General features: G+C 47.2%; 2 protein-coding genes across 5 annotated transcripts in view; both read right to left on the bottom strand.

Annotated features, from left to right (window-relative positions):
* Positions 1–6082, bottom strand: part of fgd4a (FYVE, RhoGEF and PH domain containing 4a) — a 45193-nt gene extending 39111 nt beyond the window's left edge. Inside the window, exon 1 of one of the 3 annotated variants that reach the window (XM_030365791.1) lies at positions 5889–6082. In XM_030365791.1, coding sequence (XP_030221651.1) covers positions 5889–5970 — 82 coding nt within the window. In that variant the 5' untranslated portion in view covers positions 5971–6082. Of the gene's footprint in view, positions 1–107; positions 148–404; positions 580–5888 lie in introns of those variants that run through there. The other 2 variants (XM_030365793.1, XM_030365792.1) reach the window with 2 other exon arrangements.
* Positions 6083–9047: 2965 nt separating this feature from the next.
* Positions 9048–22402, bottom strand: part of bicd1a (bicaudal D homolog 1a) — a 25766-nt gene continuing 12411 nt past the window's right edge. The window contains exons 2-10 of one of the 2 annotated variants that reach the window (XM_030367307.1): positions 19302–19514; positions 16403–16555; positions 15510–15998; positions 13332–13754; positions 12122–12937; positions 11859–12010; positions 11341–11551; positions 10343–10421; positions 9048–9242 (exon numbers count right to left, since the gene is read on the bottom strand). In XM_030367307.1, coding sequence (XP_030223167.1) covers positions 10371–10421; positions 11341–11551; positions 11859–12010; positions 12122–12937; positions 13332–13754; positions 15510–15998; positions 16403–16555; positions 19302–19514 — 2508 coding nt within the window. In that variant the 3' untranslated portion in view covers positions 9048–9242; positions 10343–10370. Of the gene's footprint in view, positions 9243–10342; positions 10432–11340; positions 11552–11858; positions 12011–12121; positions 12938–13331; positions 13755–15509; positions 15999–16402; positions 16556–19301; positions 19515–22402 lie in introns of both variants that reach the window. The other variant, XM_030367306.1, reaches the window with a different exon arrangement.

Raw genomic sequence — 22402 nt, forward strand, 5'->3', positions numbered from 1 at the left:
TAAGAATTCTTTATGATACATGTAATCCTTGAATCTGCAAGCATCTGACATCTGTTGAGAAGCAACATTTGAGCATGTAACGAAATGCCAAGCACTTCAGTTCTTACCATAACAGCACAGCATCCCAACCATTGCGTTTCTACCTCCACGCCTCCAAAACCAGTACTTTCGGCGTCGTTTCATCATCAAAAATCCCTTGCCAATGTAAGTCCAGTGTAAAAAGTTTATGTAATAGTCCAGTGTAAATCAAGGTAGTAAAAAAAATAAGACTACAAAAAAGATTGCACTCTAAGCTCAAAACACACAGTACGCCAACCCCTTCCTCAGATTTGATCACCCCTTCCGTATGCCCTAGGGGTCCGGCCTGTCCCATGCCACGGGCCCCTGAAGTGAGGATCACTTACCCAGAGCAACGCGCCTCGAACAGGCCCGCCGGTACCTGCTGGCCAGACAGTCCATCCTGCTCTCCTATAGCCACTGGGCGAGGCGCCACACAAATGGCTACGGTCCAGCCAGGGGCAGAGTCAGAGAAGGAATGAGAGATAGGGAGATAACAGGTCTACTTATGGGGATCCAGCCAGAAGTGAATGTACCACTTTCTATCCGTTACCGCATCCAGCGGTTGCCAAAGTTGCACTTCCTGTACAGGAAGAGCAGCCCTGAAATACACCTCCTTCGCCACTCTCTTTGTCCTGGACCCCTGCGCGCTCTCTCTTTACTTTGTCCTGGACTCCGGCGCGCTCTGTCTAACGCTCTGATGAGGCCCTCCAGCTTTAGGTGAGACACTAGATCAGTAAGACCACTCCTCTACCACACTGAGGGGGCCTGCTGCAAAATAACAGTCCCAGTACCACCGTCGCCACGTCCTTATTCGCTTGAGCTGCTTCTACAGCCCGAATACCACCAGAGGAAGAATACCTTTCGAGACGGACCGGTAAGGAGCTGCGGTTCACTCCAATGTAACTCAGCTATCGGCCAGGACTCTGTTGGAGTCCAGTCCGGACAGGGTGACTCCACTCCACGTTGATGTCACCAGTTTCAGTCTTCAGACACAAACATTGCCCCGGGTTAGCTAAGGGGTTGCGTAGTAAAGCTGGAGCGACCAGATGGAGGAACAATGTGAGCCCGGGACAGGAAGCAGCACGCCGCGCTCAGGAAGCACCACAGAGCTGATTGGAAAGAACAACAGGGCCCAGCATGTGCTCACTGAGGGCCCCCATGTGCTCACTAAGGGCCCCCATGTCCCCACTGAGGGCCCCCATGTCCCCACTGAGGGCCCCTATGTCCCCACTGAGGGCCCCCACATCCCCACTGAGGGCCCCAATGTCCTAACTGAGGGCCCCCATGTCCTCACTGAGGGCCCCCATGTCCTCACTGAGGGCCCCCATGTCCTCACTGAGGGCCCCATAACCTATCTGAGGGCCCTCAAGTCCTCACTGGTTGGTTTTGCATCAGACTTCCCATGAAGGAATGAACGACAAGACATATTTTCCAACATTTCCTTCACATGGGCAAACACACTGAGTGATGTAAGACTGTAGGACCCCCCCACTCTCTCTCTCTAACACACAACCACACACACACACACACACACACACACACACACACACACACACACACACACACACACACACACACACACACACACACACACACACACACACACACACACACACACACACACAGTAGGGGTACCGCAGATAAAGGTAGTGTGTCACCGCTGTATTCCTTCCTAGCCTTCCTTAATTATGGTATCTATAGAACCAATTCTTTCCCTTTCGCCCCCTTGTGCTTGTTTTTCCAGAGATACCCTTCCTGGAATTGGGGCAAACAATGTGGGACATGGAGAGACTCTTTCCCTGGAGAATGGCTAGAAAACAGCATCGACACAACATATGTTTATTTCTGGCAGAAACAAAGGAATATTTAATGACTTGTTTATTATTATTATTAGAATACCATATTAATAACTTACTCTTTTTTTGACATTAACATTTAGATCTTATTGCAGTAAAACAATAAAATTAAGGGTAAATGAGGAAGTCACCTCATCTTCTAACAAAGGGGACAAATAACTAGAATAAATGAAGTCATTATTTGTAGGACTTTTACTGATGGTAAACATAGAAAGCAAACAATGAAATTGGGCATTGATTCCAAAGACATACATAGACCAACAGGGATAATGAGTCAGAGATCAAATAACAGACCTTGTCTGGCCTCAAGACGTTAAATATGGAATGTGGTGCCATTCATTCCTGTGTGCGTTTCAACATTCATCCGTGAGTGATACTTAGGATGTGCTGCCACCTATTGGTGGAAGATATGCTTATTTTTCTTTTCAACTAGTTGGATTTAATGTTAATGCGTTTAATCAGGCTGGACAGTATTTGAACAATGTTATTGTTGAAATACTTTATCGCATGTTTACTCACATCAACTTCACAGTCGATGTGGTAGTGCACTTCAATGATATCAGGATGCCCTTGACTGAATTATGTAATTCATATATTAAATTAGGTTGTCTGACAAAATACTCATGTAATATGATTCTCATTGTAATATAGTCTCTCTCTCTCTCTCTCTCTCTCTCTCTCTCTCTCTCTCTCTCTCTCTCTCTCTCTCTCTCTCTCTCTCTCTCTCTCTCTCTCTCTCTCTCTCTCTCTCTCTCTCTCTCTCTCTCTCTCTCTCTCTCTCTCTCTCTCTCTCTCTCTCTCTCTCTCTCTCTCTCTCTCTCTCTCTCTCTCTCTCTCTCTCTCTCCTGCTCTATGATTGGAGGGAGATATTGAACCCTACCTGTTCAGCTCTGTCCACACCCGCTGTGTTTATGGACACACTGGGAATACGGATTGCAGGCTTGGGCTCGGTTTGAAGATATGAGTTATGGCTTGCCTTTCACACACACGCACACACACACATACACACAAACAATGCTGGCGACATCGCCCCTAGACACTGGATAAGTCTGTTAGTTCAATAGTAATATATGAACCAATAATATGTGCTTATTACTTTACACTTATACACTTATACACTTATACTTTACACTTACTTATAACATAAGATAAATATGGATTTCTCATACGACATCCAAAATGCTTTGTTTTCTACTCTTTAGAAGCACCATCCCCCAAAGCACACACACACACACACACACACACACACACACACACACACACACACACACACACACACACACACACACACACACACACAGACCCACACACACACACACACACACACACACACACACACACACACACACACACACACACACACACACACACACACACACACACACACACACACACACACACACACACACACACACATCCAAATGAAGGTCACAAACTGAACAGATAAGAGGTTGTGTACCTGTACCTTTAAGACTTTCGACTCTGACGTTACCATGAGTTGTTTCGTTATGTGTTATCTTCTTTAGGGATTTTTCAGGAATCCAATAACCCCAGCCAATCACCAGGGTTTGAGGTTATTACAGTATAATAAACATATATATATATATATATATATATATATATATATATATATATATATATATATATATATATATATATATATATACATTCAAGCATTGGAAAGAATATAAGAAGAAGATGAGCTTTGGAAATGTATCTCTGCACATGTAAATCAATGAAGTACCATACGAGCTAGTAATGCTCTGATACCACAGATATATATTATTATAGGAACTGATCGCAGCCCAGGAGGCCATGCTCTGCCTAGAGAGCAGAGAACAAGAGGAATACAATCCTCCCACAGAGGGGAAACACAGCACAAGTACAGCACAGTGAGCCACTACAGCACACGTTCACCACAGTAAGGCAGGCTGAGGAATGGGAATGCAGAAAGCAGCTTGTAAATGGAAGACATTTTCCTGTGTATGGTGTGATTGTTTATGGTGTAATAGCTTCTTCAACTGTGATTTACAAGGTTGTTTTTTCCAAAGTGACAGGTTGTATTTTAGGTTGCATCACCATTTCAATCATTTTCCTCTTAGAAAATACATTATAATCAACGCAAGAGTTGAATTGGCTGAACTTCATTGAGTCACATTGGGATAAGGAGGGTGTTAAAGCATTGAAGACTAAGAGTCATTAATCCCGATGCATGGAGCAACGCACCAGAACAATGTCATCCACATAGACACTGTTCATACAGTCCCACGTCTAGCTTCCCAGACTGGACACAAACAGCTCCATTGTTGAGCCATGATGCTGAAGTCCTGATACCAGTTCATCCCTGGAACTGCTCCCAACATGGAGAAACGCTTATGGGCAAAAGTCACTTAGCCGTAGCCTTCTCCACTTAGCATTTGTTATTCCTGTTGTCTTAAAGAGAGATCTCGTCATCTTTGTGGTAGTGTGTTTCACACAAATTTGTTACAGGTACACTTATTAATTGTGATTAGCCAAATAATATCCGGATCAATCATTGTGGGTGAGTTTCCAGCAGATTGAATTGTCATGACATTAGAAAACCTGTTAGTGTGAGGGTAAAATAAAGAGAGACGAAAACTACAAAGAGAGCAGCCCTGTGGCCATTAAAGCTTAAATGAGGTATCCCAATCCAATGCATTCCCTAATAGAACCGAACTGATGACAACCTATTGAAGGATCTCCAACTGCTAAGGATTCCCCAGAGGAGCATGAACAGCACAAGTGAACCCTGTCAAACAGAACGCTTCCTAAATGGCTCAGTAAGGGACACAATGAAACTATAGTCTTCTGGTCAATGCCCTCACTTTTCCAGACAATTGGGTCACGATAAGTTGAGTTTTAGTAGCCTACAATTGTACAATCGTAATTGTCTGCTGGGTGGTTTTGAAAAAGCTGTAGGCCTACACCACGAAAGAGAGATAAGTCAGTGTTGTAGATGTTTAGGGAAAGGTGTTCAAAAGACAATGAATAACCACAAAATAAATTGCATATCTTAAATAATAGCTCTTATTTATTTTATTTACATACTATACACACTTGAATCGTGCAAAATGAACATAATGGATGCATTGTACTTAACCACAACAAAAGACAAAGGTAAAACACAATGCAAGCCCAACAAAGAGTCCACTGCATACTCGTAACATTAGCAATATTCCTTCTAGTTGTTCACTTCTGACGTTGTGATACAATAATCAGTCCTCAACACCAAGCCTCAACAAAAAAAGTTCAAAGTTCAACATGGGTTGGTCCACTCTTAAAAGTAACAGTATTCATGTTTCAAGTTGACTTAAGCCACTACCCAAAAGGAAGGGATAACAGAAATTGCATGATGTGGCATTCTGTGAATAAGACGTTCCTGCTTCTCACAAAGTCATGCAGGAACTGACTCAATGACTGACATAAAGTTCACTGTACACATACAGTATACCATAGTATAATATCCCACGTGCAGATCCCTGGCCCGTTTTCAGTTCATGTGTGGTTCTCTGAAAGCTAGACTAAGTGAGCCTAGATGTGACACCTGCATTGCACTTTGCAAATGTATAACTAAATGGAAAATATTTAGCCTACAGCAGTTTCATAACAGGCTGGGGCTTGCCTACAAAGGCGTGATCCTAAATGGCTGCATGCAGTCAGCAAGTCATTCTAGATGTTGTGTCAACAAGGTTTACCTCTGACCGTTCCAAAAGGTGTGTTACCTGGCCATTCTATTCTTTCTGATCTACATTCGTGGAATCGTGTTCCAATGAAGTGCAAAATACCTGTTAATTAAGTTCGAGGCAGCCTGTCAACAATTTTTTATCGGATTTTCTCAATTTTAGCCAATGATTTCGTAACGCAAATTCAGGTGCCTGTAGGATACGTACGATAAGTTTAGTTGGTGATGACAAATACTGGGCCAAAATAATATATAACAAAAAAACTCACCTGAACTTTCCTCTTCAGAGTCTGAAGGATAGTCCACATTTAGCGGTTTTCGCCTAATCGCAGCTCTTCTGAAGTCGTCCATTCTACCGGAGCGTGATCAATCCAACATCGGCGTGATTGAGGGTCATATTATAAACCTACAGCCAACCCACCGCGGAACAACTACAACAACTACCGTTCCTCGTCACCGCAGGTCAGAACAGAACATCGCGTAGTCCGTAGAGACGCAGTGACGTGACGTGATCCACTCTGCGCGTAAATCATAGCCTCTGATTATATTAGCACCACGATCGCCTGCTGGGCTCTGAGTGAGACCTTTTGTTTCAATGGACCCAACACATTTTTGTAGCTCAAATAAAACCACTGCCAATAGTAATTTCCAGTGTTCCAAAATAAGGAAACCCGAGGGGTGTATCTCAGTGCACAGACAAGTAGGCTAGTCGTCCCAACCATCAGGTTAAACAGTGCATTCCTCATGAAGCCCTGTCAATGCCTAATTTCTGCCTGTATTGTGATTTTTTTTTAGCTCCCCGCGTCCCAAACGCATTCGGTTGTGATGAAAGGCGTAATAAAAATCTTTACAATTGTTATTATTGTGTGTGTGTGTGTGTGTGTGTGTGTGTGTGTGTGTGTGTGTGTGTGTGTGTGTGTGTGTGTGTGTGTGTGTGTGTGTGTGTGCGCGCGCGCGTGTGTGCGTGTGTGTGTGTGTGTGTTTGTGTGTGTGTTCGCACAGGCTCACATAATCTTTGAACAAAAATAACTCCTAGAGTCAAAGGACAAGAATTTAATTCATATTGAAACAACTGTCATAATGATTTTGAGTTACTTTCAGTGAAATAGAAACTGTAAAACCATGAGGATTTCATTTTCTTTTCCACTCAATTCATGTTCTTTTTCTTTAACTTTTGATTAGTGTCTGGTACCAGCATTAGTACCACCGTCAACACTAGCATTGTGCAAACCAACCAAGGAGTGGAAGGGGAATTCAGAAGAGATAGGTCTACGGGTCTACCGGTGAATAACCATGTAGAAGACGTCGCATACTCACTCAGTAGGTGTAACAGCGTCTACCCATTATCAACAGTCAGAGGGAGGCAAATTAAACAATTGATTGCACATTGTAGAACTTTGTCAACTTGTTACCACTGTTGTTACATACATGCTTTCTGTTTCACATTCTCCTCATTTGAAAGCTATATTGTCCATGTAGACCAAGAGATTGTCTCCTATGGCTTTTGAATATTTCACAAGAGTATACCTTAAACAGTTATTATATCCATCCACATCAGCGAATAACAACACAATGGTCTGATGAAAATAACTCATACACAGCTCACCTAACTCTGTTATCACCTGTATTGTCCAGACTATTCCCTCCATCGGTTTCAGAGCGTGGCGTTCATGCAACAAAATATATTGTGAATGAAGAGCTTTGTGGATTCGACTCCTCTTCTGAACTGCTGGTTAGTGTCATCTGGGAGATGAAACGATAGTGAAGACTCTTTAGACCACAGCTATTGCTTCAATGCAGAGTGCATACTTGTGCTTGTGACTACAGAAAGAAGCGTAGATGAGATGCTAAACAGCTAGTGTATATTAGGTTTACTGCAAATAAAGTAATAAAATTAGTCTTCTTTCAGTAGTGTTTGACGCTACAACGTTAAGTAAATTCTTGCAATTGCCTTCAATGCACTGGTGTGACTTCCTGATGCAATAGCATAATGAGCATAAACTGACAAACAGCCCCACTGATGTTTAAACCCCAAAAACTATAACAAACATGAAAGTATAAAATATAGTTATTTATGTAGACATTTCAAGAACATAATGACAAAGCATAGACAAAATGGGTTTAAGGGGATCGCCTAAATTAATCCATCACCAGCAGTTCTAATGTAATTCATTTTATTTTATTTATCCTATGTGTAGTTCCTTGGTCATCATCTTAAATAAATATCTAAATCAAATTTTGTGATGTGCATGACCTTATCTCACAAATTATCTGAGCATTGTATTACTGAAGGCTACACCACAGTAAGAAGCATGTTTTAAATGTCGTGGTGAGGAACGAACAACAAACATGTGGAGAACATAATCATATAAATCATAATAAATATTCAATAAAATATTTTTAAAAATAATGTGTATTGCAAAATAAAAACAGAAGTCTCATAAATAGATAATAAATAATGTAATAAATAGGGGGGGACGTTTAATTCCCTTAGAGTCTTTACACAGGATTTACATCCACTGCACAACTACAACGTCATTCAGCTCACACCTCATGAGTCTGGGGCCCGCAACAGACCTCCCTTTGGGGGCCTCTTGAGAGGGGGCTGGGGGCCGGGTGGGTAGGCACCAGGTGGGACTCTGGGGTGATGGCGTGGTTGGTGTTGGGGAGCGTGGGCAGAACGGTTTTCTTGTCTCTGTGGCGATTCCTGATGGGTCCATGGGTGGAGAGGAGGAGTCCATTGGTGGAGAGGTGGGTGGAGAGGTGGGGTCCATTGGTGGAGAGGTGGGTGGAGAGGTGGGGTCCATGGGTAGAGAGGTGGGTGGAGAGGTGGGGTCTATGGGTGGAGAGGTGGGTGGAGAGGAGGAGTCCATTGGTGGAGAGGTGGGTGGAGAGGTGGGGTCCATGGGTGGAGAGGTGGGTGGAGAGGTGGGGTCCATGGGTAGAGAGGTGGGTGGAGAGGTGGGGTCCATGGGTAGAGAGGTGGGGTCCATGGGTAGAGAGGTGGGTGGAGAGGTGGGGTCCATGGGTGGAGAGGTGGGGTCCATGGGTAGAGAGGTGGGTGGAGAGGTGGGGTCCTTTGGTGGAGAGGTGGGGTCCATGGGTAGAGAGGTGGGGTCCATGGGTGGAGAGGTGGGGTCCATGGGTGGAGAGGTGGGGTCTATGGATGGAGAGGTGGGGTCCATGGGTGGAGAGGAGGGGTCCATGGGTGGAGAGGAGGGGTCCATGGGTGGAGAGGAGGGGTCTATGGGTGGAGAGGTGGGGTCCATGGGTAGAGAGGTGGGGTCCATGGGTGGAGAGGAGGGGTCCATGGATGGAGAGGTGGGGTCCATGGGTGGAGAGGTGGGGTCTATGGGTGGAGAGGAGGGGTCCATGGGTGGAGAGGAGGGGTCCATGGGTGGAGAGGTGGGGTCCATGGGTGGAGAGGTGGGGTCTATGGGTGGAGAGGAGGGGTCCATGGGTGGAGAGGAGAGGTCCATGGGTGGAGAGGTGGGGCTGGAGGTTAGGTACCAGGGGGTTGTTGTGGCTGGGTCAGGCAGTTCCGGGGTTCAAAGGGGGGGAGCCGGGGGCCAGTGGGGAGGGCTGTGTAGCGGTACCCCTGGAGGTCCACCACCAGGTAAGGACTGAAGCAAGGAGGAGAGAGGGAGGAAAGTAAAATGTGAGCGTCTGAGGACAACATCCGACACAACTTTGATTAAGAATGATGTTTTTTGTACGAAATCAACACGATCAACAAACACGCAAATCACGCGATCAGTGCAGACAGAGTTGCCTTGGTTTAGCAGAGAGACGTGTAACTGGAGGCTAGAAGCCGACATGAAGGAGAAACAAGAGGGAACAACCAACATGATGACGTCATTGCTGTAGGAGCCTGGAGCTTGTATTGATGAGGGCATCAGGGTTGAAACGTGTCGTTCAGCAATCAATTGTGAACTTGAACACGTCACATGTCTTTGAAAGGACAGGGCCGTAGGTGGAGATCTGCAATTGCCCAGTCTTGGGCTTGTTTATTCACTGCAGTTAGAAAACTGCAGTTATCTCCTCAATCTTGAATTAGAAGAGCCATTATTTTATATGATTGATAGTGTAATGGTCTCTTCGCCTCTCTCTTACTGACTTCATAATCCCCACAGCTGCAGGTCCCTACTTGCAGACAGGAAGTTGTTGTAATTTGAAGAAGTTGATGCCATTGTGTTGGAGCTGGATGTTTAGAGCCCGTGCTTATGTGCAGGTGTGTTGTTATTTGAATACATGCATACCGCAAAAAAAGAAAAGAAAAGACATGCATCCAGTCAGGTATCGATTCGGAAGAATACTGCATTTCCTGTACTAAACAATATTCTGAAGTTGGGGCTGTTACGCTTCCATGGTAACAGGGAGGCCCCTCCGTGTGAAGCAAAGCCAAACTCTATCATTGGTTCACCTGGTGTGACATCCAAGAGGACCAAGTGGACAGAGTTTTTGGAGAGCAAAAAAAGAAGGAAAGAAAAAGGTATGTGCTTGGCTATGGGCATCTCATTTAAATGCAGCACGCGTCCCTGACCAGGGGAAGGACATGAAATAGCGCAGAGACAGAGAGACAGGGAGAATGAAGAGAGAGCCAGAACACAGAGAAGGGCAGTGGCAGAAGGCCAGCGATGGTGTAAAGCTGCGGTGAGTCGGTGGGACGGTGTGCGGGCGGTGTGCGCTGGCTGCGTCGGAGGCGCCCTGGAGGCCTGGTTACCTGGGGCCCGCTGGGACTCTCCCTCGCCTTACTTGTGGGGAAAGTGGCGGTAACGTGGCAGCAGCAGGCTGCTGACAATCTACAAGAGACTGATAAATTAGACAGACGTACAGAGTAGTGACACTCAGGGTTAGCTCACAAGACAACACACATAAGGGGACTGGGGGGTCAGGAGGTCAAGGGGGGCAGTTTCAGCGAGAGATGACCCTAGGTAAGCCGGCTCGGAGCATAGGACGTATAGGTTGAGGCCGATAGGACGTAATATAGATATATTTTTGGTATATATATATTATAATATACTAACAATATCAATGCAAGGGGGGTTTGCCTAAGGAGGACAACATGAAATGTAAACCTTTTCTCACCTTGATGGAACATTTTCAGAAAGACATATAGACAGACGGACAGACAGATAGACAGATAACGGACAGACAGACAGACAGACAGACAGACAGACAAAGAATTTCCCTCTGAGATTCACATCTACAAAATATGTCCTCCGTCAAGAAATTTGTTTGTACACATTTCCAGGTAACTGTTTATAAATTGTGTTTTAAATGGTGTGATTGTTTGACGGTACAATCCATTGTGTTTGGAAAAATAAGTGAACAAAGTGGTATAACTGGTTTTACTACTGGTGGAACAAATAATTTTTCTAAAATAGGTACATATAACTGTGAGCCAATTTGGTATTTATTTTATTAATCACTATCTGGGTTCATAATGTCCATTATAGTAGGAAGGAGTTAGATATAATAACTGTTTAAGGCGTATTCTTATGAAAGATTCAATAGCCACAGCCACTACCACTGGGGGGCGCTGTGAGCAAATACATGTATGCAGCATGCTGCCATGTCGCTCTGCAGACTATGAGGTTTGCAATCAAATCAGTTGATGTCCTGCAGTTAATCTGCTACTGATAACACCTTGGAGCTGACCCGGGCTGACCAGCGCTATGGCATGGGTGGGGGTGGCCTGGCGGTGTTGCGGCGACCTACTTTGGGCGGGCTGCTCCTGATCTTGGGCCCCTTGGTGCCGCGGCCGCGGTAGGTCAGCTCGTTGTCGAACTCCAGGTCCTCGAGGCGCTGGGTCAGCGCCAGCTTCTGCTGGATGGCCATGCGGAGCAGGGAGTTCAGCGTCTTCTTCTCGTCCTCCGCCGCCGCCAGCTGCCGCTGCATCTCGTCCAGCTGGGTCACGTACTCGTCACACCTGGGGAGGACACAAAGGTCTCGGTTACCCTTTACTGGAGGAGAGAGTGAAGGAGATACAGGGTAGAAAGGATTGGAATGGAGCCGATGGGCCTTCTTCACCTGGCGGCCATCTTGGTTCTAAGTACTTTGGAAACAAATTAACCAAATAAATACTGCTGAGTGTGGGGATCCGCATGCTCCGACATTAAGAACCATGATGTCGCCAAGCTAGGTGAATGAAGATGAATAGAGATGTTCTCCTAACACAGTCCCTACTGCGCGTGTGTTACAGGTCTCTGGGGGAATGTTCCAGAAGCCGGTCTCACCTGGTGGCGAACATGGCCCTCAGAGAGGAGAAGGTAGCGGCGTCTTCCTTCAGAGCCTTCAGCTCGTTCCTCAGCTTCATCATGGTCTCCGTCACCATGGTCTTCTCATTCTCGTATTTGCTCTTCAGGTTGGCCAGTGCCCCCTCTGCTGTCTGCCATTGGGACAAGAGGGTCTTTAGTATCTCAGGCCTCATTACAGATCACGAATAAGGAACATTCTCCTGAGCACACTAACAGAACAAAGCCTGGCCCGGGGCGGTCACCTGCTTGTTGGCCTTGAGCACCAGCCGCAGCGTGGCGATCTGCTCCCTCTTGGTGCTCAGCAGGGACTTGAGCTTGAGGATCTCCTCCAGACACGACTCCTTGTCCTTGTCCAGCATGGGCGCCAGCTCCCGTGCGGCGGCCCGCTGCCGGGACAGCTGCAGGGAGCGGTCCACCGCCCGCTGCAGGTGCTTGATCTGGTCCCGGATGATGGCGTTGAGGTTGTAGATGTTCATGGGCTCCTTGCGCAGGTCGCTGCCCGCCTCCGAGGGGCCCGGGGACAGGGAGGGGGAGATGCCGAGGGGGCAGCGGGGGGGGCTTCCCTGGCACCCCAGCGGAGAGCCCCTGTCTCCGTTGGTGGTGTTGGTGGTGCTGGCGTTGGTGTTGTTGGTGGTGGGGGTGATGCCGTTGGTCTGGCCCTCCCCAGACGGGGCCTCTTTGGAGGGGGAGTCCATGGGGCTGCGCGGGGGGCTGGGCGAGTCGGCGGAGGAGCAGGCGGCGGCCACGGCGGCCAGACGGCGGGCCAGGCGCGGGGTGAGCAGCGCCCGGGCGTCGTCCGAGCCCTTGAGGCTGCCCCCGCGCGGCGCGCGGCGCTGGCGGAGGTAGTCCAGCATGACGCGGTTGGGCGTCTCGTTGTTGCACAGGCAGACGTGGTGGTACAGCTGCGCCAGCTCCTCGCTGAAGGTCACCAGCTCGTCCTGCGCCGTGTTCAGCATGCCGTGGCTCTCCGTCGCCACGGCGCTGGCCGAGCGGAGCTCCGCCTCCAGGCACCCCACCCGCTCCCGGCCCTCGCGGCAGCTGCGCTCCAGACCGCACACCTGGGGGCGAGGAGAGGGGCGTGAGAGGGTGGGGTTAATGAGTTGGTTCATTAGCTAGATGCTCATTAGGTTCAATTGTCAGATGTTAAAATGAATGAAAAAATTACAACGATATATGTTATTGTATCTTGATGTGTGTACATCGTTAGAGATGCTCATTTGGATTCATTGTAAGAGGTTCATTTTTATGAAAAAATTACATTATATATTATAGTATCTTGATGTGTGTATTTTGGGGGTACATTGAACTTGAATTGTACTTAAATTAGGCTCCCTGCACAATTAGTACATTAATAATAATGATGTTGGATTTCTATAGCTTCTCTGCAGACTCAGTCTTTTGATTGGATGACAGTGGCTGCATGTGTGAGCGCTGGAGTGTCCCGGGGCGGACCTGCTCGTCCAGCGCCTTCGCCCGGCAGTCCTCCCCCCTGCAGCTCTCCCCCTGGCCCCGCTCCGCCGCCCCCTCCAGCGCCTTGTTGTACTTCTCCTTCAGCGCCTTCAGCTCGGCCTTCAGGTCGATCACCTCCAGCACCGCCACCTTGTACTTGCACTCCAGGACCTCGAACCCGCGGATGTCCGGGTCGTAGTCGTGGGGGGCGTCGTTGGCCGGCGGCGAGGGCGTGCCCCCGTCGGGCTTCTCGCTCCGCTGCGAGTCCTCCGACTCCTTGTCGCCACGGAGGCCGTTGGCGGCGTTGACCCTCTCGGTGAGGCGGTGCACGCGCTCGTGCTGCTCGCTGAGGGCGCCCTGCGTGTGCAGCAGCTGGGTCTGAGACTCCTGCAGGGTCATGAGCAGCGCCGCCTTCTCACGCTCCACCTGCAGGACGGGAGGAGGCACTGCAGGTCGAGACAGGCAGGGTACTGCACACAAGCAGCTGGAGCATGCAGAACTAACCGACTACCAACTAACAATGTGCACTCCCTGTGCCCTTAGCCAATCCTTTCAATTTTTTACTTTTTTAACATTAAAGTGAAGTAATTATATCATAAATAATAACCGCTTTCTCATATTGTATATATGCCATTGAGGTTAGGGGTTATCTCTGAGACAGCAATGGAATCCACTAGAAATCCCAAAAAGCATCAGCAATTTCCTGAAATGAAATAATATTTGTGATGAAGCAAATCAATTGTATTTTAGTAATGCTAATTACATTTCTTCTTTCTTGCGTGTGTCTACGTGCATGTATGTTTGTGTGTGTGTGTGTGTGTGTGTGTGTGTGTGTGTGTGTGTGTGTGTGTGTGTGTGTGTGTGTGTGTGTGTGTGTGTGTGTGTGTTTGTGTGTGTCTGAAAATTTCAATTAATCTAGTGAGAGACAGTGATAGTGTGATGTGATCCTACCCAAACCCTACTCAGTACCTGTTTTGTCTGTCACCTTTTTTAACTATTAATTATATTCACCTGTGTTTCTCCTATCTAACTTCCTTAGTTTCTGCCCAAATATTTTGGTTCATTCTTTGTTTGTTGTTGTTTTGTTTCGGTCCGCCTATTCTAATCAAGTAAAGCTACGCTTTGCTTCTAACCTGTGGCTGATGTCTGTGTTTGGGTTCAACTCCCCATGCAAGCCGTGGCAGGGAGTGAAAGGGGGAGAGAGTGAGAATCGGGGAGGTAGGGATGCAATGAGAGAGAGGGGTAGAGGAAGTGATCAGACATAGGGGCACAGATAGATCTGTACTGGGGTCTCTGCCCTCTGTTGTGCGCCAGCAATATATATTCCTCTGTCACCTTATGTGTGCACTTTATTCGATTTTTTTATTTATTGTTTTTACATTCTATTCCTGTCGACATGTCTCTCAGCTAAAGGGCGATGAGAGAGACTGTGTGTGTCTCTGTCTGGCAACTTCCTCCTGGATGCTAATCCCACTGACAGGTGTTTCCCTGCGGCCTCAGAGCTAGCCACACAGTGCTAACAGGACGCTCTGCTAACATGGCGTGAGAGCACCCTGTTTCTGGGGACTGTTCCAGGCTTGGCTCGAGATCCTAGTGCTTTCTCTACGATGCTGCATGTTCTAAATTGCAGCGTAGAAATGACCACCATCAAAACTAACAATGGGAATGGTACAGGTAAACTAAGCGTGCATGCTTTAGCGAATGTCATGTCACCACAACGTCATTAGAGCCCTTCACCGCGTTATTAAAAATCTATCAGCAAAAACAAATCATGCACCAATTCAACCTGACATGGTCAAACATTTACACACACAGACACACACACACAGACACACACACACACACACACACACACACACACACACACACACACACACACACACACACACACACACACACACACACACACACACACACACACACACACACACACTCACACACAGTTCGGCACAGTTATGTGTAATGTGGAAACCACTCATTAGCAGTGTGGTTGTATAGAGGATGTTTATAGAGCATGGTATATTGACCACCTCTGTCTGAATGGGATCTGTGGGCAGAATCAAGCGTTGAACATAAATATTTGAAGAGTCTTTTGAGTGTGGCACAGTAACTGCAATAACTAGAGCTCCCGTTGCTCTTCACACACACACACATATGCAGGCATGCCCCCCATGGACCCACCTGAAGCAGCTGCTGCTTGAGCTTCTGCATCTCCGACAGGTTGAGCTCGCTGAACAGGTCTGACACAGGCAGCAGCCCCTCCCCCTTGCGCCCGGGCCGGTACTCCACGCCGTTGATCTTGGCCAGCACGGCGCCCGCAGCGTGCAGGTGCCCCGGGCAGCGGTTGCTGTCCTCGCTGCCGCCGTTGGCCAGGGGCAGGCCAGGGCCCCCCAGTGCGTCCTCGGGGAACTTGATGTTCTCCACCCCGGTGACGGTGAGGGCCAGATGGGCCCCGGCGCCGTACACGCTGTCCGTCAGGCTGATGTGATGCGCCAGCTCCTTCCTCATGTTGTTCTTCTGCTCGCGCTCGCTCTTCAGCGAGTCCAGCGCCTCCTCCAGCTGGCCCTGGGAGATGTCCTTCAGCCGCAGGGCGTCCTCCAGCTGGCTGTTGAGCAGCACCGTCTCCTCCTCCAGCACCTTGATCTCGTGCTTCAGACCCTCGTACTCCACCTGAGGAAGAGGAGGAGACGCAGCGTGAGACGAGACGGCAGGAGCAACGCGGTCAGATCCCCTGAGGACGTTTCAGCCAAACATGTGCCGGCAGTAGCTCCAGGTGGTAGAGCAGAATGGACTGGTAAACGGAAGGTTGCTGGTTTGAGCCCCGGCTCCTCCTAGTTGAGTGTCGAGGTGTCCCGGAGCAAGACGCCTCACCCTGACTGCTCATGACGAGCCGGCTGTCGCCCTGCATGGTTGACTCCGCCGTCGGTGTGTGAATGAATGGTTATAAGTCGATTTGGTTCCCCTAAATATAAATGTGCATGATGGGTGGTACCTTTACAAATGTCTGCGTATGTTCAGGTGTGTTAGTGTTTGTGTGTATGTTTTGGTCTATGGTTGGTCTATGTGCTCCTGACCTGGTTCTGCTTGAGCGTGGAGACCAGTTTCTGCAGGGTGATGTTCTCCTCCTCCAGCTCCGTGTAGTCCTGCAGCAGCCGGCCCTCCCGGAACTTGTACTCCTTGATCTCCTCCCTCATCCTGCTCCTCTGGACCTCCAGCAGGTCGTTGTTCTGGGGACAGGAGAGAGAGGAAGAAGGGGGACCTTTAGAACACGTAGGTCCCCTCTCTGATGACCACAGTAGAATATAAGGGAGTCTGCCAAGCAATGCTTCAGCATATGAGCATAACAGCAACAATACAAAATATGCAACGTGCAAAATATATAAAAAAGATATCAATAACAAAGTCATTACAATGTAAATAATGCAAAATATGCATAAAATACAATTGGTTTGCTGTTATTATGGCAATAATTCACAGATCACTGTTAAGGAAAAGTAAAGGAAACAGTAACTTGTTCAGAGAGGCTGTTAGACAAATTGCCGCTCGGTTGGTGAGTGTATGAGTCAGCGCTCTCTAACTGCGATCAAATAGCCCTGATGAGGCGTCTGAAGCAGTGAGTCTCAGAGCCCAAGGCCAGTGCTGGTTAGGAGAATATGTCAACGAGAAAATGTCCAGGCAAGAGAAAAATACTCAATGAGACAGCCTTGAATGTGGTCCATGCTCATGTTGTTGTCATTGGTAAAAAAATCATTAAAAAATGTGTTAAATATATTCAAAATTTTCCTTTTAACTCTGGATGTTAAAACGCCACCCTCCAAACAATTTTAGAGAACAGCATGACAGCTGAGCCGTGATTCCATGAAGATTATCCATCTTTTTAAATTCGAGCCAGAAGTGCTGAGGAAGATAATAATCAGTAGTTTATCAGAAGATGTCCCACATGTCCCATGAACTGAACTCTGAGTGAATAACATAATCAATGTTGAGTCCTAGGCATCTGTAGAGAAACCAATCCGAGGCTATAGCCATTGTGTTTGAAATTGCAGGCAAAGAAACAGACTTTCTCTTCTTGTAGACAAATCCAAAAACTTGCCATCTTCAGTGTGCCAGAATGATTTCCTGCTGTATGATACTCGTTCTTTCCGTGAATGTGTAGGCGTAGCTGCCTCCCTGGCTGCCTGTTGGCCCCTTGTTGGCTGCCTTTAAGCTGTCTGTGGGCTGCCTGTGGCCTTCTTGTGGCCTGCCTTTGGGCTAAGTGCTGCAGTTTTTTCAGAGTTTATTCAGTGTATGCAATGATTTATGTGCATTTAATTGTCAGTATGCACTGGCTCATGAGTAGTTTATTTACAGTAAGGACTGAATCATGGGCAGTGTATTCAAAGTATGATGGGAACCATGACACAAAACATCGACAACAATGACCCTTATCTACTCTAATTTCCCCACCCACAACTAATGACTCCTCATTGCTCTCTGGTTGGTAGGTGAAGTCACACACACACACAAACACAGACACAGACACAATATTCCAAACACACACACACATGCAAACACACAGACACACACACACACACACACACATAAACACACGCACACACGCACTCATGTGCCGAGCTCAGTGCATTTCTCTCGCCCTCAGCTTAGTGCTGGATTTGGCCTCTACAATGGGGGCCCGACACATTGTCTGACCCCGGCTCGAACCTCAACCGGGCCCACTGCAGCCAGGACACACAGAGACTTATTGCCGCTTTTCCACTGCATGGTACCAGCTCGACACGACTCGACTCGACTCGACTCAGCTCGCCTTTTTTGCGTTTCCACCGCGAAAACATGGTATCTGGTACCTGAAGTGGCTGCTTTTTCTAGTACCGCCTCGCTCTAGGTTCCAAGCGGCTGAGCCGATGCTAAAAGGTGACGTCGGCAGACGGCCGGCCACTGATTGGCCAGAGAGTGTGACGAAGTCACGAGAGCGACATGGCAACCATGCTGGTAACAGCCATAGCAGCGCCGCAGCCAACATATTCCACTTCTTCAACATGCCAGCTAATAATACGAACACGAATACCATCGCATCGATGTTCTCCATTGTTGTTATGTGGGTTCTGTCCATGTGTGGGTTACGTAGGTGTTGTTTGCGTCGCGTATAAAAATACGTCACGGCCCTTTCGCGCAGCCGACCCCGCCCACGTCCCGGAGGTACTATTTGCGGTGGAAAAGGACCCGCGCTGCTACCGTGTCGAGTCGTGTCGAGTCGTGTCGTGTCGAGTCGAGCTACATGTGCGGTGGAAAAGCGGCATTATACACACACCTCAAACTATAAACAAACTTCATCCCAACGCCTTTTTTCACATATCAGAATTTTCTCACTTCCCTTAAATTCTCCAATTTAAAGGACAATTCCGGTATTTTGAACATTGAGCCCCCTTTCTGGTTTGTCTAGGATGAAATAGAGTGGTTAAGATCAAAATTTTGAATATTGGACCTGTCTCGAATATTTGGCTAATTTCGAATCGCCCCTGCATGCTTCACAATGGCTGGCTATGGGCATTCAAAAACACCCCTAAACGTTCGTTTTCAGAAATGTGAAACTCATCGAGTGATAAGTGGTGTTCGTTGATGTTCCTAATGAACTATCCTAGCGAAAAAAAGTTTCTGTCGTGTTTTATTTGGCATTTTTTAAATCTGCATATTGTCAATGAAACGGTAACAGAACCGCAACCGGAAACCAAAAGGGGGGTGGTTGTAGTCTTTTCGCTCGATTCTAGCCCTACTGTTTTTACGGACAACCGAGTGAAATAACTACAACCACACCCCCCCCCCCCCCCCCCCCCCCCCCTTTCCGTGTGTGTGTGTGTGTGTGTGTGTGTGTGTGTGTGTGTGTGTGTGTGTGTGTGCTGTAGTGAATATCATTCATTGACTCAGGGACTCTGTAGAAGTAAATAAGTCACTATGAGTTGACGATCCGGACCATACCTCCTTGAGGTCGCCCACGACCACGCCCAGCCTCTCGCTCTCCGCCTGGCCGTTGGACGCCACCGACTTGCTGAGGCTCAGCTCCGTCTGGAGCTCCAGCAGCCGCCCAGAGTAGTACGCCTCCTTGGAGGCCGACTCCCGCAGCAGCGTCTCCTCGTTGGTCTCACTGTCCTCCGCCACCTTGCGCTGATTGGAGTACGCCTGGCCAAACGCCTGGGGAGGAACATAGATGGTAGAGAGAGAGAGATGGATAAATTATTGTATGAGATCTTGGAGATTTGATTTCAATGTCACTTTTCAAAGAGCTGAAATAAGATCTTCTAAGATCCCCACTCTGTCTCAGGTAGTAAGTAACAGATTCATATATTGTTTTAAGAAAAGGTAAACTATCATGCGAAAATGCACACAGAATCATATAGACATTCTCAGATTGTGCCAACAAACTGGACTTCATATATACACCTTGTGTTATCCAATGAACACCACTAGGGGTGTTCTTGTTTGTTTTGAGTCAGACTACCCTGGTCAGACTTCCTCTCTATCTTCCCCTCCCTATGTCTCTCTCCCTATGTCTCTCTCCCTATGTCTCTCTCCCTATGTCTCTCTCCCTATGTCTCTCTCTCTCTCTCTCTCTCTCTCTCTCTCTCTCTCTCTCTCTCTCTCTCTCTCTCTCTCTCTCTCTCTCTCTCTCTCTCTCTGAGATGATATTTCAGCCTGCCTCCTGTATCTGTGATCAATAGAAACACTGTTCCCCTTCTCCTGACACAGGTTTTCACAGAGCAGAAGGCTGACTTAACACCATGAAGGAGCTCCACTTTGATTTGGAAAAAGCAGCAAGCATCAACAGCCCCAAACACACCAGAGCCACTGACCACTGGAGGGACGAGGGATATGCTAGAGACAGGTACATCCACAAGCCAAAGTCACCTAGCCATTGTGACGCAGTATAGAGTTATGCATCTAGATCATGGATGCATACATGGACATATCGGAGCAGTATAGAGCCATGCATCTTGATCTATGATGCATGGATGGATATTGTGGATTGAACTTTATGATGGGAGTTGGACTCCCTATCTTATTAACCATCTAACTGCCTGTCTGACTGTCTCCAGCCCAACTCGAGACAGCGTATAGGCTTCTACCATCGTAAGACTTGCTCTATATTCCTTTGCCGCAGAGAACACTCGTAAGTGCATAGGGGTTGTCATGAACTCTGCAATCACCATCTAAAGTTCAGAGGTCTTGATGGCCTCCTGTAGGCTATCAGTAGACCCTGCCTGATGGAACACGGCCTATAGACCGTGGACCGTTCTGCTGACCAGCATGGGCGGTCAGCTAAAACCACATGCACTATCGCCACCCTCAGAGAGTAGTATGTTATCATACGAGCCATATCGGCACTTTGTTCTCGTACTTTTCTAACCTCTAAGTGCAGCTGGGCTTATGACTAGTACATCCACTTAGGAATGGTGTCCCTGTTCGATTGTAAAAATGTCTGTAAAGAAATGTACGTTTATTTTTTGAGATACCGATTAGGTGCTTAATATTTCCAGAGCACTTGGCCCCAATGGAATGAGCTCCATTGCATGAGATTAATTATTAAAATGGTACAACATGATGATTCTTATTATTTATGCATAGAGAAAATGTGATGACTCCGTAGGCAGACGACCTCTGTGACCACAGGGCTGCCTTTCAATATTTAACTTGATTCAAGCCATCATCCAATGTTGTGTATATGATTAGAAATGAATATGAAGACACAGAAAAACAGACAATACCAAACCGGCTATGAAGATACATACACATAATAACCCACAATTTGACCATCCAGCTCCCGCCTCCATCCCAGGGTTGGCTCATAGTGGGTGGTGGCAGTGAGATCTGGCCGCAGAGAAGGTAGCCAATGGATAACATCCTTAATGTATGAACTGAAACCTTTTGTGAAGTGAGTCTAGGCCCTAGACTAGGGAGTCAAGTCTAGTCTAGGGTAAGTCAGACAGACTACTATATGCATTAAAAATTCATCAAACACCTAATTTATATTTCATATAATGTGTTGTTGCAATTTTTGCTTTTTGTGAGCAAAAGTAAAAGTGCATTATTTTCTTCTTAGTCCATAAATATCAGAGGTATTTATTTGAAGAGTCAGTGAGCCCACTGTATCAGATGGAAATCAAACAGGGATATGTGTTTTGGACGAGTTCTAGGAATCTCTTGATGATGTTGCATATGAAATGCGCCAGTCACTGTGGTGTTATACTGAGAAGCCTAACCCTCCCTTGGATGCAATCATCAAAATCAAGGACTTTCCAGAACAAGCTCCACACATCCACACGCAGTCATTTAGTGTTTTTTGGAAACAGGCAAAATCATAGGATTTTACGCTTGTTTTCTCTTTTTTTGTAACAATGACCAAATGGCATAGATTACAATGTTCACGATTATATGAGAAATATTATCCCAGTCACATTAAAGAACCAGTCATCCAAACAGACCTTGACCTCTGTGGTGTAATTATCCTCTGGTACACCTACTTAGTAAGTAAGAGCTGCCACCGACATGTGCTCAGTAATCACATAAACGGTTAAGCAACAACTTCTGCTTTCGCTTTTGTCCATCTGGTGTAGCCATCCCTACAGCCTTCTCCTGTTTACTCCTCACTGGTTTCTACCTTCCTCATGTGCAGCGTTAGTAACGCCCGTGCCCCCTTTATCCACATATCGGGGGAGGGGGAGAGAGATTATTAATGAACCACTAAGGGAGGCTCTGGGAATAAGCTGCATAATTCATTGTGAGATCCTTGTGACTGAATGAGTCACAAGGTGTTGTCACAGCCCAGAGCCCAACCAACAACCAGCCAGGTTCCACATCTTCTGCTGTCAGACCCCCTACACATCATCCAATGAGTATTGGGCGGATGTATGAGGAAGGTCGTGCAGCAGAGGAGAAGCAGATGGTTTGAGTTTTTTGGCCTCCTTATAAGGTGGCCTCCACCTCCTCCAAGTCTGTTCCCTCCATCTGTTGACCATTTTATCAGAAGACTGACAATATAGCAGACCAAGGGGGCGATGCCAGGACACCTCCTCATCCAAATG

This window comes from Gadus morhua, chromosome 9 (genome assembly GCF_902167405.1).
Source record: "Gadus morhua chromosome 9, gadMor3.0, whole genome shotgun sequence".
In the NCBI taxonomy this organism is placed as follows: Eukaryota; Metazoa; Chordata; class Actinopteri; order Gadiformes; family Gadidae; genus Gadus; species Gadus morhua.